The sequence below is a fragment of the Psammomys obesus genome, unplaced genomic scaffold (genome assembly GCF_907164565.1).
Source record: "Psammomys obesus unplaced genomic scaffold, mPsaObe1.curated_primary_1811, whole genome shotgun sequence".
Classification (NCBI taxonomy): Eukaryota; Metazoa; Chordata; class Mammalia; order Rodentia; family Muridae; genus Psammomys; species Psammomys obesus.
The window spans coordinates 34,394,885-34,414,514 of NW_026596046.1; the positions used below are offsets into that span (position 1 = coordinate 34,394,885).

The following is a 19,630-nucleotide window of genomic DNA, read 5'->3' on the forward strand; positions in this document are numbered from 1 at the left end:
CGCCCACCTTCTGTTTGGCAGACTCTTCATCAGTGTTTGGCAGAGCCAGGGCTCGGCCTACCATCAGTCCTCTGGAGCTGGCTAGAAACAACTGTGCTCAGGTTGATTCAGAACAAACACTATGGGGTTATTATGATAGAATTCTTTGTTTCTCTGATTTTCAGATGTCCCAGCAGCCCATGACCCAGACCTCCAGTCCTGTTCCCCTATGGAGGCTACAAGCTGCAATGGATCAGTCGATGGCTCTACCGTCTTCTACCTAGTGGGCATCCCCTCTCTGCCAGAGCCCTTCTACCTTCCTGTATTCTCCCTGTTCCTTTTGTTCTACCTGCTCATCCTGCTGGGAAACACCCTGATCATGGTGGCTGTGGTGACAGAGCCCAGCCTGCACAAGCCCATGTACTTCTTCCTAATCAATCTCTCAGCACTGGACATCCTTTTCACCACAACCACTGTCCCTAAGATGCTGTCCCTATTCCTGCTCGAGGACCGCTTCCTCAGTTTTTCTTCCTGCTTACTGCAGATGTATCTCTTCCAAAGCTTTACATGTTCAGAAGCCTTCATCCTGGTGGTCATGGCCTATGACCGCTATGTGGCTATCTGCCGTCCTCTGCACTACCCTGTCCACATGACCCCACAGACCAACACTGCCCTGGCAGCCAGTGCCTGGATCACCGCCCTCCTCCTGCCAGTCCCAGCAGTGGTGAAGACCTCTCAGATGGTATATAATAACATCGCCTACATCTACCACTGTTTCTGTGACCACCTGGCTCTGGTCCAGGCCTCCTGCTCAGACACCAGTCCCCAGACCCTCATGGGCTTCTGCATTGCCATGGTGGTATCCTTCCTCCCCCTCCTCCTGGTGCTTCTCTCCTATGCCCGCATCCTGGCCTCAGTGCTTCGTATCAACTCCAAGGAAGGGCGTTCCAAAGCCTTCTCCACCTGCAGCTCCCACCTCCTGGTAGTGGGCACCTACTACTCATCCATTGCCATAGCCTATGTGGCCTACAGGGCTGACCTGCCGCTGGACTTCCACATCATGGGTAACGTGGTATATTCTATCCTCACACCAATCCTCAATCCCCTCATCTACACCCTGAGGAACAAGGATGTCAAAGCAGCCATCACTAAAATTGTTTATCTCAAAAGTGTGGCATGAATGTTTGACCTCTTAATGCAGCTAACTCTGCCTTTAGGGCTCCAACTAGCAATGTTCAGCTCAGAGAAGAAGACTCAGTGGTCTAGTGCACAGAGTGGAAACTCAATAAATACTACGTAATGGCCAAATTAATGAAGGTGATGTTGTACAATAAAAATTCACTTAAGCGAACAGCCCTCTCTTCAATCTTTATAACTTGGTTCATGGCTTTTTCCTTTCTGCAATGAGATAATGTTAGCCTTTATTTTTTATAAGAATCTGTGGTTGTCTAAAAATTTCACCACTGGGTAATTAAAAAACATTTACTAAAGTAAAAAAACAAAAAACAGCATGGCAAGAAAAAAATATGTATAAGCAAAGTATATTTGAAAAATTGGAGGCTAGCGAGTTGGCCCAGTGTGTAAAGCACTTGCTGTTCAATCATGAAGATGTGGGTTCAGGTCCCCAGAATCCACAGGAATCCAGATGTGGTCACATCCACCTGCAATCTCAGTGCTCCTGCAGTGAGATGGGATGTGGAGGCAGCAGGATCCCTCTGGCCATCTAGCCTATAGCAGGACACCCACAGTGAACAAACACTCTCATCTCAAGGTGGAAGGTGAGGACTGACATGTCACAGGGTCCTCTGCCCTCCCCAGGTGTGCCATGGAATGTCTGTGCCCACAATCATACTTAGAAACACAGAAATGCCACAGATCACATACACACAAAGATTCAAAATTTTTTGCATGGCAAGAGATACCCTATCAGAAAAATCTAAGAGAAAAGACATTACTGGGACTGTAGCTCAGCAGAAGAACAGGAATCCCCCACCAAGATTAGCTGCTGACATGCAATGGTTTCTCTAATCCACTTCTCCAAACTCTTCAAATTTCTCCCACCAATCTGTCCCAAAGGCTTAAAAACCATGTTGTCATATTTAGGTAAAGCAAAACTCTACATTTGTATTAGTTATTTTTCTTATAACTGTGATCAAAACACCCAAGAAACAGCACGAAGGACAGATTTCTCCTCCTTATGATTTCAAAGGCTCACTCCATGGCTACTTGGCTCCAGAAGAGCACAGCAGTGGGAACCTGAGGAGAAGGAGGCTAGGCTGCCTACCTCTTAGCAGACAGGAAGCTAAGCAGGAGAAGCATGAAAGGCTCAAGACAAGATACGCCTCCAATGACCTACCTCCTCCAAACAGAAAATTTCTAGAACTTCCCAAAACCAACATTAGCTAGGAGCCAAGAAGTCACACACAAGCTGTGGGACATATTTCAAATTGAAATCTAATAGGCTTGCAGCTATGGCCCACGATTTCGTTACCAATATGAACACACAAAATATAAAATGCAGCCTGTACAAAAGCATCACATGCTCAAGTAGGGTGTCATACGAGACTCAAACAGACCCAGAAGGCGTAAGCTGCAGGAGCAGGCAGATCACACTTCAGTGATATCCAGTCTCATGGCATTCATAGTTTTCAACCAACTTTAAATATGGCCTTATTGGAAAAGTTCTAGAATCTTGGCGGGGGTGGGCCTCAAGAAAGGAATTATAAATCTTTCTTTAAAATATGTTGAGGCTTGCCAGGTGGTTAGGTGTGTATGCCTTTAATCCTAGGACTTAGGAGGCTGAGGCAGGTGGATCTCTGTATCTCTGTGAGTTCTAGACCAGCCTGGTCAACATAGCAATTTCCAGGACAGCCAAGGCTACAAAGAAAAACTCTGTTTCAAAAAAAAAAAAAACAAAAAAGATAAAATAAAATAAAAATATACTGAGGCTTTTAAAAAGTGAACAAGACCACATTGCAAGCCCATGCAGGCGGATTTCTGGAGAGGAACAAAGAAATGAATGCTATCAGTGGACAAATTCTATGAGAGGGTCTCTGATTTTTTTCATCTAAATTTAGTCCCCTAAAAAGTGAAGTCCAAAGAGATGTGGGCCCATGCCAGGCTATTAGCAAGGGCTAATGGTGTCGTTGGGATATTTAGGGCATTTGAAAGAACAGGGAGAAACACGAGGTCTAGACAAGAGCTTACAGTGGTGAGCTATCAGAATGGGCAGTAGTTGCAAGAGAAAACGCAGGCATGACCTGGCATACTACACTTCTAAAGAAGATCCCCAGAAGCCAGAACACTGAATTCAGAAGTAGCGTGAGCCGAGGAGCTGGCCTGCAGACAAGCCTTGTAGTCTTCATGTCTTCTTTAGTGCGCTTCCTCCCCATGGAGACCCTGGCAGCTTGTGTAGGGTAAAGGATCCAAACCCACCTCTGGGTTTGAAAACCCATCAATTCGTGAGCTCGAAAAACCCCACCAATCCCTGAGCCCGCCTAAGCTCAAGAGTTGAAATTCCACCAATCCCCACTCTAGAAATTCCCACCCCGGAAATCTTTGCCCCCAAGAAACCCTATATAAAGCCTGCCTCCTGTTCAGCGTTTTGCTGCTTCTCACCCAAACCGAGGCAGCCACTGTTTTGTGTCTTTCGCAGTAAATCTCATGTGTGAAGTTTCCTGTGCAGGGTAATGTGGCATCAGATAGCTGGCACCTGGAACCATCCGATGCTGGAGGAGAGGAAGCCAGCCGTGGGCCAGGCCTGGCTGTGGTCATGAGGAAGATGATGAAGACAGTCTGCCATGGGGGCCACCGGGTCATCTCTGGATACCTGGATGACTCTGAAGTGGAGAATGAAGCAAAAGATAATGTTAGAAGAGGCTGTTTAGATGGGTAAAGATGAAGATAAAGAAATCATTGACATAATGAGTAGCCAGCTTCCAAAAGAAAACTCCCTTTTTAAAAATCTAGTTCTCATGAGGTAGCCCAGGCTGGTCTTGAATTCCTGATCTCTGGTCTGCACCTCCAAGGCTGGGATTACAGGCTTTGGGGAAAAGAGAGTGAGAGAGAGAGAGAGAGAGAGAGAGAGAGAGAGAGAGAGAGAGAGAACAATGAAAGAAACTTAAGAAGAGAATTGAATTCCAGCATGCCGTGGGGCTGAAGTGGAAGGTTAGCTGCACCACCAGAGACTGCTAAACAGCATCATCTGAAGACTATGAAGAGGGGGGAAATGATCTGTTGTGAAAGCCTGGGAAGTTCACACCCTCAGCGACTCCTCTTCCAGGAGACATCTTGAAGACCTGCTGGTATGCTAAGGCCAAAGCACTGAGCACTATTTGGAGCTCAGAGCTGCAGCCCCACCCACACTTAATGGACGGTGGTAGTCACTGGATGACATTTGCCATTTCACTGTTTCCGGTTAATGTCAAAACAAATCCCAAAAGCCAGCGCTTCTGTTTCAGCAACTTTCCCATCTTTAAGGCTTATTTCAGTGCTGATGTAGATGAGTTTTGGCCATGTTGTACGGTGTGACTTTGCAATATTCCTTGGTTCCAGACGGCCCAAGTCACTTTCGCCTAGAGCTGTAACACCTGTATTAAGGGGAAAACCTTTCATAGTCAATTCTGAAGTAGGCCTGAGGTCAGAGAGGTAACACCTGTGTTGGTTGCTATTGGCTTTAGGTTAAGAACCTTGATTCTGGTTATCCACAGATGTCATCAAAGATTGTCACTGGTTAGTCATCTGGAAGAAGAGTCCAGCAGCATCTGGTCCTTCATGGTCAAGCAAAGGCTCATGGAAGGAGTGGGCAGGCCTCTCAAAGAGCATAGAGCCACCAAAGATATCTTCCCGTACAATGTAGAAGCACTTCCTGGCTGTCCTGAAAACATAACTTGCTAAGAAGACCAGACAGGCCTCAAGCTCACCTAGTGTTGGAGTTAACGGGTTCCCGACCACCTTGGAAAATCATGAGGGAGGCCAGAATAGCAGTCAGAAGAAGGGTTCTTCTTGATAAAGCCAGAGGACTACACCTCAGCCCATCCAGACAGACTGACTGTCCTACTTCCCAAGGCACAGATACAAAATAAAAAAGCTTCATCTTGACAGCATAGGAAGACCACCCTTCCTCTTGACCCAGAAGTGCTTCTCTACCTACCTCCCAGCCTATTTGTCCTCTTCCACTGTACACTCAACAAAATAAACTGAATAAATGATTGAGAAAAAAAGAATCTTGATTCTATGCGTTCACCATTTCACAATTAAAGCCACAAACCACAGACTATTACTCAACTTCCAATGTTTAAACCATGTAAACTGCCTTCATAAACAAATCCATCAATGTGCATCCCAAACATGAACCTTTCCATTCCTAGAAGAGAGGTAGACACAACCCAGTCAATTATCTTCATGCTACCAATCCATTCTTTGATCTTCACTGATAACAGCTGAGGCTATTTAACCATGCTATGTGTGGGTTAAAAAAAAAAAAGTTTATCTGGGGAGACTTAAAAGCCCCTCACTGTTTTTCTTTTACAGATATCTTACTTAATGCACAAGAGTTAATGTTCTAGCCAGCGTCTCACGCTCACAAAGGATCTTCCTCTGAATACCACAAAGCCACACTGCACAAAAAACCTCACACAAGAGATTTATTGGGAAACACACAAGAGGCTGGCTTCCTCTGCTTGGGTAAGAAGCAGCAAGGAACTGAGCAGGAGGCAGGCTTAGGCAGGTAAGGTTCCTTGGGAGCTAAGCTTTCTGGGGTGAGGACTTCCAGGGTGAGAACTGGGGGGTGCCTGCTCCATCCCATGTGACTTCTAAAGGATTCCCATGGTAGAAAAGGTCACCATAAACAGGAGTGGCAGAATGGAGTCTGCAAGGTGACCCTGGCCCTGAAGGGTTAAAGGTTTGATACTTTGCCAACATCTCAGTTTTACATAAGAGATTGATGACACCTATGCTCATGCAAACAACCCTAGTTAAACTCAGTGGATCACAAAACAACAACAAACAAAACAGAAAACAAAAGAAAAAAGATATGAAAGTAAGAGGTGGGCTTGTTGAGGGAAAAGAAAGGGTTCAGTGCTAGTGGGGGGATAAGAGAGAATAATGGGAGATATAATGACTAAACTACATTCATGAAATATTCGTATGAAAGAGTCATGAATAAGAGGCTCCAGTGATAAGGAGAGAGGCTGAACCTGGGTCTACCAAGGCTGATCTGGTTCTTCTTTTGCTGAGAGCCCCAAATGGCAACTACAAAGGCCGCCCCTACACACAGGATGTGAGTGGCCAGCACTCAAGGAAGTCAGTCAGCAGAGGATGGTGCTGGACCTCTTTCATCAGGAAGGGGCACTGTCTATCTTTCCAGAATGGAAGCCCGTCTGGATATAAGTTAGCCCTTCTTGCCCACAGGGTATCTGCCACTGTCTCCTGTGCCCGAATCCGTGCCCTAAGTCTTCGTCACTTCTCATGGCCATGACAGAATGACTGGCAGAGCCAGCCTAAACGTCAGTTTGGCTTGCAGCTTTAGAGGGCTTATGCCGTGATTGTTTGGCGTGGTTTCCACGGGCTTGTGTTGCGCACAGCAAAGCCAGTCACCTCATGGTGGACATGAACAGAAGCAAGCCAAACCCCTACAGGACATGCCTCCCATGGTTTACCGTCTGAAATTAGGCCCCACCTCCCAGCTCACATCGCTTCCCAAGTCACGTCAAATTATGACTCTACTGATAAATAAATCCACCGAGGAGGTGGGAGCCGTCATGATCCAATCGCTCCTCCAAATCACACTGACTGGCAGCCAAGCCTTCTGGAAATATTTCCTGTGCGAGCCATAATCATTTACTCATCATAATGATACCTGCATAACCTTGCTTTTGACGAAGCCACACAATTCATAGCAAAAGAGGTGAGGCAGCAAGTCTCAGCCACTCGAGAGTCACAGATCTTACAATGCAGCCCATCACTTACAAGGAAGGGAGCAAAAACAGACTGAAGACTCAGCCTGGGTGCTGGCTGGTTGACCATAGCTGGAAGGGGGTACTCGTGCCGCCTGGTAAGTTAAAATCTATACTGTTAACAAGCAGCCAATAAACATGCAGTTTCTAGTCCATGCAGAGTAGACAGGTCTAGGATGTGAGCTAGGCGGGTCTCTCTCTCTAGCCCTGAGAACCAAATATTTCCTCCCTCCCCCTCAGATTTAGATTCTGTGTCTCTAAACCATAGGTCCTAAGAATGCACACATCTCCCAAGATCAGAACAGTAATTTCACTGGCCTGGAAGCTGGGATTATCATGTGCAGTCTGGAGATCCCGGGCCACTGAATCTATAAACTAAGGAAGACACAACTAATACAGCTTGCCCAGAAGAAAAAATACAGAGGAAGTGGAACAATTTCTGGAACCGGAGGCTTATCTGGAAGGCATATTCCTATTCCTAGGGCTATGATGAAAGTTAATGGAGAGCCAGCAAACCCAGGAAGGAGGGAGTTCCTATTGAACAGCCCCAGGTCACTCGCTCTTGAGCAGTAGGAAAGAAACAGCTTTGGGTCAGAAAATTAACCCTTCCTCCATCCATCACTGCTAAAATGAACAAGTTGTTTTATCCCCTAAGTCTCATTGTTCCTTTGAACTTCCTGCTGTGCCCTATTGTTACTTCTCATCTCTTCTGTTGTGAGGAACAGAAAAGATAATGAGAACAAAGGTTATATATACTTAAATCATTAGTGTAAAATTCTGGGCCCTTGAGGGTTGTTAGTGACAATCTTCCCATTATTAACAAAGCCCAGGGGCAAATCTTGCCTCCCTGAGATGAATGCTGTAGGAGACACCAGCAAGTGATTTCCTGGGAGTATGGGGTATAGTATAAGGGAAGAGGCATATTGAATAAAGGTACCCAAGAGACTTGGCTGGAAGGAGAGGGCTGAGGTTTTAATGAGCTCAAGCTCATCCCAGCCTGCTACTTCTACTGAGGCCTGGTGTGGAGAAACACAGCAGACATCACTAGGGGCAAGATCCAACAGGTGAGCATTGCTAAGGATGGAGAAGCCAAAGAGATGTAGAGAGTGGTAAAGTAGAGAGACATGCACCAGGTCCAGGGACTATAGACTTGGGCCAGAAAGATGGAGTATAAAAAGAGGAAAGGTCCCAGGATCCAGGATCAATCAATGCACACACGCTGTGGGATCCTAGGCTAAATACACTGCCGGGTGAAGGCAAGGAGGTGTGCCCACAGGTAAGGTTCAGACCATCTGAGCCCAGCCCTTCCCACAGGAAAACAAGGCAGATAACAACAGCTGGAGTCAAGGGAAACTCCAGCAAATTCTGAGCTTTGACGTGGTTTAGTCTCAGTAAGCCCTGTCTTTTTGAGCAGTCTCTCTAGAAAAATAAAACAAAACCTTTCAAGGTTGCAGATGAGAAAACCAAGGTTCTGAATGTGAAGTGACTTGAAAGTCACACACATGGAGGTTGCAACAGGAATTCATATGCGTGCAAACCAGTTTTCTGTCTCCCTAGTTCACGTTCTTGACTCTTAAAAGGCCAGCGCTTTGCGAAGGGAAGAGGCTCTCTGCCACTTAGAACATGGATCGTGGGACATCTATCCTGAAGCCCCTCCTTTGCCAAACACACAAGGGACACTCAGAAGGTGTCTCTTTGAACTTGAAACCCTTCAGAGACCTTTACCTCACAGCCGTCACTGTACAAATGAGCAAAACAAGGTGCAAAGCCCCAAGTCTTTGCCTGAGAGTGGCTGAGCTCTCTTGATTGACAGGTACATACCGTAGCCCTTTGAGGCTGGCTTCTAAAAGACCCTCTGCTCTGGACCATCACTCTCCGTGGCTGTGGACATGCCCTGCCATTCCCTTACACTCAGGCCCTTTGTTTTGCAGAGGGATGGCTTCTACCAGTCAGTGCTGTGTGATGAGAGGAGATGGTGACTAGGTTAGGTTGCACATTCAGGTGACTCCTGCATCTCTCTTCCTTTCCCACCAATGCTGGAACTGGTACCTAGGTGGCCACTGCCAGGAAGATGTTCTCGGGGCAGAGCCTGCTGGTCTAAGCACAGAGCAGCACTGCTCAGTCCTAGCATGTACTTCTGATGAAAACAACCCCGGCCTCACTGAGCCCTCAAAGACCAGAAGAAAAAAAAACAAAAACAACACCAATAAAAAACAACTTTTAGTTTTATCTGGTATTATCAATTAAAATAGAGAGGGAAACCTTTGCCATAATATTTTTCCCTTGGAAATTTGACCTTCTAGGTTTGCTGGAAAAGACTGGTGGGTGAAAGAGTCTTTTCCCAGGAACCAAAGGCGTGGCCGAGACATCCTGCAGAAGCAGCTAGCTAACAGTGGCATCTGGAAAACCTCTGTCCTGTGCACAGTCATTTCCCTATGTAGGGAGCTGAAATTAAAAAAAAAAAAAAACTTTCCAGTTATTGCATTAGTAAGTTAAGCATGAGAGACATTTCCTTAGAAGAATGGGAAATTAGGTTGCTCAAAAGCAAGTAAGGAGACTGTACTCACGAATCAATGGAATTAAGGATGCGGCAATAGCTATTTCGTCCAAGGGATGAACCCAAAGCTGAGACTAAGTCATTATTTCTCTTCATCTCAGAGCCTCCAGATTTGTGGACTGAAATATAGGCTTCTGATTTCTTTGAAAAGATTCTTTTTACTTGGAATCACTTTATGTGCCAGTACCCCACAACCCATCCCAGGGTACCATGGCACCCCTGAGCAATGTCCCAGGAGTTCTTCTCGGCAGTGGGTGTGTTCAATCAGAGAACCTGCTGAGCTGAAATAGCCTTTAGTGGACCTGCTTAGATGTTTCTTTCTCACTGAGGAATTGTGAGACAGGACAGTCAATCAGGACCCCGCTCGAGAATGATTCTTCACATTTGGAGGATTTTCAGTGTCCCCCTTGCCCTGTCACAGCAACAGAGCAAACCCCTGCCCCCAAATTAGAGCCAAGATACAGACATCCCAGAGGCAGAAAGCAGATGTTTCAACGTAGAGGCAGAGAGCAGAACACTGAGCCAGGCAAACAAGGAAGAAAGTCCCCAGTTAGTAACTATGATGGGAGGCAAACCTCAGAGACATCTGGTTTCCCTACCTGGATGGTGACAAAGGTATCATGCTTTTTAAAATCTTGAGGTATTCTCAAAACAGAAAAAAAAAAATAGAGTCCTTGATTAGGGGCTCTGACACCCTCCCCTTGCATAAGATCATATAATACACAAAGAATACAAGCACCCAAAGCTCTCCCATAATTCAACGAGGCGGTCATGTGACAGGCTGGGTAATGTCTGTCTTTACCATTAGGATTTCAGAAGAGTAGACTATGCCTACTGTCTCCTCAGCAAACATCACATGGACTTAGTGGTGCAGATGTGTTGTCTATACTTGATTTTAAAAAGCAAAGAGTATATTTTGGTACCAGACAAAGAATTTGGGGAAGATTTTTAGCTCCTGATCCTCCTGCTCTGTTTAGCTGGCCAGGTTCAGGACATGCTAGGGAGTAGAGCAATCTTCAGTGTACCAGGCCAGGCCTCTACCCACTGAGCTAAAGACATACCTGAGATGAAGAACTTGGAATAGGACCAATCCCACTGAACTTCCTCTAGAAATGGTAGTAAATGAATTGTTTGTATTAATTAAACAATGATATGGTTGTTATGTGATTCTCATACCAGAATTTATGGTCGTTCTGAGCCATATGGGTCTTATGGACATGGGAACCTCCTGAGCATCCAGCTTTGACCCACCATGGAGAAAGTAGCCTGTTATGGGTCAGGGGACTCTCAGACTATCTTCTACCTCACAGGCATTCCCTCTCTGCAAAAATCCCTCTTCCTTCCTGTCTTCTTCATCTTTCTCCTCCTCTACCTGCTCATCCTGCTGGGAAACACCCTGATCCTGGTGGCTGTGGTGACAGAGCCCAGCCTGCACAAGCCCATGTACTTCTTCCTAATCAACCTCTCAGCTCTGGACATCCTTTTCACCACAACCACCGTCCCTAAGATGCTGTCCCTATTCCTGCTCGAGGACCACTTCCTCAGTTTCCCTGCCTGCTTCCTGCAGATGTATTTGTTCCTGAACATAACAGACTCCATTTTGTTACTGTCCTCCATATTGTATGTGACCTAAAACTCACCCCCGCTTCAGAAAAACGTAGAAAGCCACAACATTTCTGAGAATGACCACAAAATGTGTCAACCCTGAAACCAGCTGATCAGAAAACAGGTCAAAATGACCATTTTCATTATGGTTACTAAAACAATTATATGTTGTCATTATGGTTACCAAAATAGTTACTCCAGATGGTTACAGCTTGCCTCTAACCAATCACTATGTAACGAGCCTGCTCTTGCTAAATGTCACCCAATCCTGTAACTGCCAAGTCTGGAAGGCCATCCCCTTGCTAAAAACCCTATAAAACATCGCTTCTTTTTAGACTCAGAGGTCCTAGCCTCTGACTGCTGTGTCAGTTCATGCTGGGAGTCCAAGCTTAAGCCCGTTAATAAAGGCTCTTTGCTTTTGCATATGATTTCTGACTCCTGGTGTGGTCAGTGGTCTTTTGGGGTCTCGTGAACTTGGAACAACATTCTCCATCCTGGTGGTCATGGCCTATGACCGCTACGTGGCTATCTGCCGTCCTCTGCACTACCCTGTCCACATGACCCCACAGACCAACACTGCCCTAGCAGCCAGTGCCTGGATCACCGCCCTCCTCCTGCCGGTCCCAGCAGTGACACAGACCTCCCAGATGGTATATAATAACATCCCCTACATCTGCCACTGCTTCTGTGACCACCTGGCTCTGGTCCAGGCCTCCTGCTCAGACACCAGTCCCCAGACCCTGATGGGCTTCTGCATCGCCATGGTGGTGTCCTTCCTCCCCCTCCTCCTGGTGCTTCTCTCCTATGCCCGTATCCTGGCCTCAGTGCTTCGTATCAACTCCAAGGAAGGGCGTTCCAAAGCCTTCTCCACCTGCAGCTCCCACCTCCTGGTAGTGGGCACCTACTACTCATTCATTGCCATAGCCTATGTGGCCTACAGGACTGACCTGCTGGACTTCCACATCATGGGCAATGTGGCATATGCTAGCCTCACACCTGTCCTCAATCCTCTCATCTACACCCTGAGGAGCAAGGATGTCAAGGCAGCCATCACTAAAATCATATATATCAAGACTCAGGCTTTGATAAGGATACTAACCTTTAAATCAAGTTAGTTCTAGCCCCAGGACACTAACCAAGGGTGCCTAACACAGAGTAGAAACTCATTAAATATTGTTGAATGTCTAAATTGATGGATGATGATATTCTCTAAGTTCTGATATGGTGTCATCTCTAGGACATGTTGAATAAGAACAAACTGCAGGTGTATTTTTCTAAGAAAAGAGGTAGCTTTTTAAAAAAATTTTTTTGGGGAAAATCCTCCCTTTAACTTATAAACCAATGAGAAGAAAGGGGTAGGGTGTTGGGAAGAAAAGCCAAACCAACACTGATGCACATCCTGACAATAGGCATAGATGAAAGGAATTTATCCGGTGGTGCCAGGTGTCTGCAGTGCATATCTTTCTGAAGGGCTAGATTGTGTATGAAACTTTATAATTTGGATGTAAACTTGAAATTGATGTAAGCATGAAGTTTACTGATTTAGGAGTCGTGGCTGTTTTGTCTTAGGTTCTTTGACGCGTAGTTTTCTCACCTGTGGACATGTGCGTAATCGTTGGAGAAGAGGTTTATGTAGGCGATGCTTTCATCTCATCTGGTATACCAGAGTACAAGTGATACCAGTCTGCCCTAGTCACCAGGGGCGCGGTGACATTGCTTATATCGTGAGCATTTGGCTTAAGGGGAAGCTGGTTGACTGCCTTCAGAGGGGCTCTCTGAGCGTGCATGCTCGCTAGCAATGAGTTGTTGGTGTTCTTTAACCTCAGCCATTCTTACAACTGTTGTAGCTTTGAAAGCTCTCTAGCCAGGGGTGCTAATGGCACAAACATTGCTGAGACTCTCTTGGTACATGTAGTATCAAATTTAGTTTCTACACCATTCTTATCATTGAAGTAAGCATAGACTACATTTGCTAGGTATAAATTTTTTTGAGAATTATCAAAGAGGAGACTTTGTGGCTCGGTCCGATGGTCTTTAATCCCAGCACACACGAGGCACAGGCAGGCACCAGATCTCCACAAACTCAAGGTTAGCCAGAGCTACATGGTAATGTTATTAAGAGACTGATCTTTTTCACATGCTCATTTTCCATCTGCTGATCCTGGTTGGTGAGGTCTCTTCAGAACTTTTGGGTTTCCTGTTTTCATGTTAAATATTAAAACTTTACTATATATGCTAAGTAGAAGTCCCTTTTCAGACATGTGATTAACAAGTGGATTCCTCTAGTCAGTGACTGATCTTTGTGTTTTTGTGTGGTGTGTTTGTGTGTGTGTATGTCCATGTCATATGGGTGCAAGCGTGTAGGCAGGTATGTATGTGTGTGTTTATGTGTGTGTGTGTGTGCTTGCTCATGCGGTCCATGCTGTTGGGATAATCTTTTTGTGCATTGTGTGAAGGTGTCTCTGTGGTATTCAGTTGTTACTTTTGCACCAGCAGAGAGCTGAGCGCTTTCTGGACTTTGGTGTTTTTATTCTGATGGTTCAGCAGCTGTGTCATATTTTGTAAACAATCTTCTTTCCTCATCTTTTGATTGGCTTAATAAGAATCTGAAGACCAATATCTAGGCAGGAGAGGAAAGGCGGGACTTCCAGGCTGAGAGAGTCTCTGGGAGAAGAATCAGACTCGACTGAAATGGAAAATATGAAACTATGACATTTCTGGAAACTTACTGTTTTCTGTAGGAAAGCAACCTGGGATTGGTGATGAGCACTTAAATATATCAAACAGCGAGAGAGTCTGTCTCAAAACACAAGGTGAAATGTGATAGAAGAAGAAAACTGACCTTGACTTCTGGCCTTCAAAACTGCACACAGATGTGCACAGATATTACACAAACATGCACGTCCATGGATACACACGCACACACATACCACAACTTACTTTTAATTTTCCTTGACATTTCAAAATAGGGATATGGATCACTTAGAACTGTTTTAGATAGGACATTTTGCAATCCTGCCCCACCCATCTTTTGTTTTCTATCTTAATTCCACTGTGATTCAAGAATAATGTACTTAGTCCTATATCCATTTCATTTTTTCTATTTTTTTTAATAATTTATTTAATGTTATTTTATGGGCATTGGTTTGAGTGTGTCAAATCCCCTGGAACTGGAGTTACAGACAGTTGTGAGCTGCCATGTGGGTGCTGGGATTTGAACCCGGGTCCAATTTAGGAAGCACAAACAGTGAATTTTTTCTATTTTTAAAATACATTTCTGCTTACTAGCCCCAAGTATGGCTCACATTCTCCTGGGTTCTTCAGTCATCTCCTCTCAACCTGAGAGTTGGCCAAAACTCTGAAAGGACTTTATATTTCAGTTTTGGTGCTTCTCTATCATATCCTTTCCAGGAATTTGTTTCCTAATTTCCAATAACTTCAAGCACCCACACCGCAACCTGTGTCTCCTCATCTCAGAATTTGAGATGAGGAATTCTGAGTGAACTTTGTTTTCCCACCTTGCACCTTGGAGAAGAGTGTCAAGTAAAGGGCCAGTATTGACTCTACTTTGAGTGTCCCTCTTTTCCTTCAAGCCCTGCCATGATCTGCACTCCAGAGAATTTGAGCAATTGTTTTATACAGTATATCCAGTCTTTTAAGGTCATTTTTGGGCAAAGTTTAATGAAAATTTAATCTCAAACAAGCTACTCTCTCGTAGCTCAAACTTTAAAAGTCTCTCGAGGTAACACACGTTATTAATAGAAGAATCACAGCCCTAGGATTTTAGAGAAGACCCATTTTCTATTCTTGTTTTGAATGATAGTTCTTGGCCCCAATCAGAATGAATGCCTGACTGAGGAAGACTGTGAACATGGGCTCCTGGTCCTTCTTTATGAGCTGACTGATAAACTGAACACACAGCATAAAACTGGACACACATAAAAGGATCCATCATCATTTGAACCCACAAAAGGTAACTTTGGACCTGTACAGAAGTATCTCATCACCAAGTGGAAGTAATCAGTATCACACCAGGCTTAAATAAACCTTGATGACATGAACAACTTGCATGAGCAGGCAGTTCCAATCCAGTATCCCAGGCATTTACATCTTTCCATCAACTCTTAACTATGGTCTCATGAGAAAACCTCTGCTCCTTATAATTAATTCCCTCAGGGATTAAAAAGTTCAAGCCCAAAACAACAACTATTTCTCCAAAATACATCAGAATCAGCTAACATTGCCCTGCTGCTGAGGGCCCTCAAGGAGACTATCAAGCAAATGAGCCTTAGCAATGGGCAGAACTTACAGCAATGTCTCTGCTTTCTACCCAAGTCCATTATACCTTGAAAGTAAAATCCAAAGAGCCATGAATCTATGCCAGTCTAAGGGCATGAATAGGTCAGTTAAGGTGGTAGGTATCTAAAACAGACACACACTGTGAAGGTATCTTCACCCCATGTGACTATTTACTGAAGTATGTCCATGATAGTCAAGGTCTCATAAAAAAGAGCAAGAGCTGGAAAAATCACAAGGCCACTTAGAGCCTGTGAACATCCCAGCGTTTGTTCCAAAGAGTCCTAAAAAAGGAAGGGGTGCTACAATGGCATTGGTGGAGACTGGACAGGATTTCATTGAGGCTGATATGCCTCATCTTCTGCTAAGATCCCAAGATACCAGCAACAAGGACCAACATTGAGCCCTTGATGTAAAGGACCCACTGGTCAAGGAAACCAGCTGTGGATGATATTGGATCTCTTTTATCGTCATGAGTTGATGTTTTTCTTTAGCAGAATAAAAATCTATTCTGAACATGAATTCTTTCCTCTTTTTAAAAATATATTTATTTATTCACTTTATATCCCAAATGTGCCCCCTCCCTTCGTTCTTTCCTTCCACCCTTTTCCCCTTACCCCTCTCCCCCTCCCCTTCTCCTCAGAAAAGGGGAGCCCCCCCCCCGCCAACCCACCCCTGTACATCAAGTAACATCAGGACTAAGCACATCCTCTTCCACTGAGTGCAGACAAGGCAGCCCAGTGACCTAAAAGTAGGCGACTGAGTCCGTATCAGATTCAGGCCCCACTCCATTTGCTAGGGAACCCACATGAAGACCAAACTGCCTATCAGTTATATATGTGTTGGGGTCCTAGGTTTAGTCCATGACTACTCTCTGGTTGGTGCCTCAGTCTCTGTAAGCCCCCATGGGCCTAGATTAGTTGACTCTGTTGGCCTTCTTGTGGAGTTCTTGTCCCCTCCAGGTTCTTCTATCCTTCTCCCAACTCTTCCACAAGACTCCCCAAGCTCTTCCTAATGTTTGACTGTGGGTCTCAGCATCTGTTTCAATCTGCTGCTGGGTGGAGCCACTCAGAGGACAGTTATTCTAGACTCTTGTCTGCAAGCATAACAGAGTATCATTAATAGTGCCAGGGGTTGGCTCTCTGCTGTGGGGTAGGTCCCAGGTTGGTGGGCCATTCCCTCAATCTCTGCTCCATTTTAATCCTTGCATTTCTTGTGTGTAGAAATTTGCAGGCAAATGGATGGAATTAGAACATATCATCCTGAGTGAGGTAACCCAGATCCAGAAAGACACAGTTGGAATGTACTCACATATAAGTGGTTATTAGCTATATTGCACAGGATAGTCATACTACAAGCCACAGACTCAAAGAAGCTAAGTAACACGGAGCGCCCAGGGGAAGATGCTTGACTATGGTTCAGAAGGGGAAATAGAATAGACATCAGAAGTGGATGAAGTGTGGGAACTGGGTGGGAGAGAGTGTGGGGAGGAGAGCAAGGGTGGGGTCAGATGTGAGGAGAGCATCAGTGAGAGGTGAGAGGGCTTGGAGAGAGAAGGGAAACTGAGTGGGGAACATCTCTAGCACAAGGTGGAGACTTGCAACAGAATAGGCCCCTGGGAGGATATGGGGGTGACTCTAGCTGAGAATCCTAGTAGCGGGGTACCTGGAGACTGAAGTGGCCACTTCAAAGCAAGGCAGGACTTCCAGGAGAGGGAGGGGGCAGCAACCCACCCACCAAACCTTTGGCCCAGTATTCACCCCTCTTACTCACAATGCATTTCCCAGTGTCACCTTCTGTGTATTCCATAAATGCATTATATGTGTTTGTCCGTCACAGGCTCAAGTATTTAAAGATTTGGTCTCCTGTTGGTGCTGCTCTTTGGGGATGTTATGGAACTTTTAGGACGTGGAACCTTGCTGGAGGAAGTGTTACTTGGGGGCTGGCTTTGAGGGATTCTACCCCCACCCCGCTTCCTGCTTGCTTTCTTTGCTTCCTGTGTGTGGTTGAAATGTGATCTTGGCTTCTTGTTCCTGCCGCTATAGATACCCAGCTCTGTGAAACTGTAGGACACACTGTGCCACACGACAGCTTCCATGATGAGAGTCTGTTGTTGTTGTTTTGTTTGTTTGTTTGTTTGTTTGTTTGTTCTGAGGGGAGGCTTCAAGGGCAGAGGGTGGATACAAAGGAGTGGGGAGATGAGTGAGACTGAGCTGCATGATGGGAAATTCACAAGGAACCAATAAAAAGTTAAAAACAAAAACAATGAATAGAATACATCTTCCAGGACTCCAATGATTCATTGGCCTGGAAGCTGAGCTCACCTCCCCAGATTTTGGGGATCTTTATACTTCATGTTCAACAGACAAAGAAGGGTACTGCTAATGCTCTCAATCATAAAGAGAAAACTCAGTTGTGGCCATGTGGTGAGAGCAAAGAGAACTATTCCTGGTACCAGGGGCGTCTCAGAAAGGCGTATCAGTAGTCCTACGAACAACAATGAAAGTTAGCAGCAAGCCGGAAAACCAAGACAGGAGGCTCTTTAATATTTAATAGACCAGGGCTTCCTCTAGCAATACACAACCCTGCTATAGTGGTCTAGACCCTAGGCGGAATATAGATCCCTGAGTCAGGAAACTAACTGCCTTCAGCCATCGCTGTTAAAACAGGCAGGTTATGTCGCTCCCTGGGCCTCAGTGCCCTTCACTTAGACCTGCTCTTGTACCCTGCCGTTACTTCCTGTCTCCTCTGGTGTAAGCATGAGGTGGGGGAACAAGAACAAAGGTTACATCATTAATGTAAACTTCTGGGCTCATGAGTGCTATCGATGATGATCTCCTCATTAGCAACAAAGTCTAGGGACAAATCCTACCTCCATCATATACATGACGTAGGAGATAGCAGGAAGTGATCTTTGGAGATGCTTCGGTGGAGCTAAGGGAGACGTGTTTTAAAAGAAGAGTACCCAAGAGACCCGCTTGAAAGGAGAAGGCTGAGGGATTAATGGGCCACAGCCCGACGCGGCCTGTTGCTTCCACCAAAGCCTGGTGAGGAGAATCACCGAAGACACCAGTGTGAAGAGACCCGACAGGTGAGTGCTGCAGGGGATGGAGGAGCCAGAGAGTGGCAGAGGTGAAGAGGAGAACAGGGGCTTGTGGAGCACAGACCTGTTGGTGTTGGCTGTAAACAGAGGCGGGCCCCCAAGGCTCTAGAATGAGCAGTAGCTTTGGGACTTGGGGTTAGGTACACCACCAGGTGAGAGCGAGGAGGTGTGGTAACAGTGGGATACAAACCGCCTGGACCCGGGTTTTCCCCACAGAAAGACAAGGCTGATGGAAGCAGGAGCTTATGGGGTCCAGCCTTCGTGAGCACCGTGTAAGCACCGTCTACCTAAATGAAGGCTTGCAAGGTCACACAGACAGGGAAATGGGCTCAAAAGAAGTGGCTTGCTGGAGGTCACAGAGATAGTGGCGAACAGGCATTTGTAGCTTGTCCCAAGTCTGCGTACTTCTCTGCTACAGTGGGTGTGGCACAGTGAAGGGAGACTGTAACTTTGTGGTGTGGCGTCTCTCCCCCTCCCCCCTCTGCCAAACACACAGGGAAGGCCGTTCATTGAACTGAAAATCCTTCAGAAATCTAGCCATCAAAACTTACTGGATAGATGAGATAAACAATGCTGAAGGTCACAGCAAGAAGGTGTAAAGGCTGGCCCAGCATCCTCGGCTGTCCTGGATTCGCTTTGTAGACCAGGCTGGCCATTTAACTCACAAAGATCTGCCTGCTGGGATCAAAGGCGTGCACCACCATGCCCGGCTGCATCCAAACTCTGAATTGATAGGTAGGGATGCTGAGCATGGTGGCGCACGCCTTTAATTCCAGTACTCAAGGAGGCAGAGCCAGGTAGATCTCTGTGAGTTAGAGGCCAGCCTGGTCTATAAAGAGAGCCCAGGACAGCCAAGGCTACACAGAGAAACCCTGTCTCAAAAAATCCATATAATAAAAATAAAATTAAAAAATAGGTAGGGCTTAGACCTTGCAGGTAGCCATAGCTGGCTTCAGGAGAGCCCTTCGCTCTCAGCCCTCACCCTGTGGCCACCCTGTGGACGAGAACCTGTTCTTAGCTGCTTCATTTCCTTTTTTTTTGTGTAAATATTCCCATTAAAAAAAAAAAACTTGGCTTATTAGTTTGTGTGTGTGTGTGTGTGTGTGTGTGTGTGTGTGTGTGTGTGTGTGTGTG

The 19,630-nt window shown here is 45.7% G+C and overlaps 2 protein-coding genes across 2 annotated transcripts; both read left to right on the forward strand.

Annotated features, from left to right (window-relative positions):
- Positions 1 to 208: 208 nt before the first annotated feature.
- LOC129688447 (olfactory receptor 2AT4) lies at positions 209 to 1,159 on the forward strand. Its single transcript, XM_055623270.1, has one exon. The coding sequence runs from the start codon at positions 209 to 211 to the stop codon at positions 1,157 to 1,159; it is 951 nt and encodes a 316-aa protein (XP_055479245.1).
- Positions 1,160 to 10,744: 9,585 nt separating this feature from the next.
- On the forward strand, positions 10,745 to 12,212 carry LOC129688655 (olfactory receptor 2AT4-like). The gene is made up of 2 exons (XM_055623607.1): positions 10,745 to 11,097; positions 11,588 to 12,212. Exons 1-2 carry the CDS (start codon positions 10,745 to 10,747, stop codon positions 12,210 to 12,212), a joined length of 978 nt encoding a protein of 325 aa, XP_055479582.1.
- The last annotated feature ends 7,418 nt before the right edge of the window (positions 12,213 to 19,630 follow it).

Coding starts and splice junctions, on each gene's coding strand:
- LOC129688447 (XM_055623270.1), top strand. CDS start 209: ATGGAGGCTACAAGCTGCAATGGATCAGTCGATGGCTCTACCGTCTTC.
- LOC129688655 (XM_055623607.1), top strand. CDS start 10,745: ATGGAGAAAGTAGCCTGTTATGGGTCAGGGGACTCTCAGACTATCTTC. Junction 11,098..11,587: donor ATAACAGACTCCATTTTGTT/ACTGTCCTCCAT, acceptor AACAACATTCTC/CATCCTGGTGGTCATGGCCT.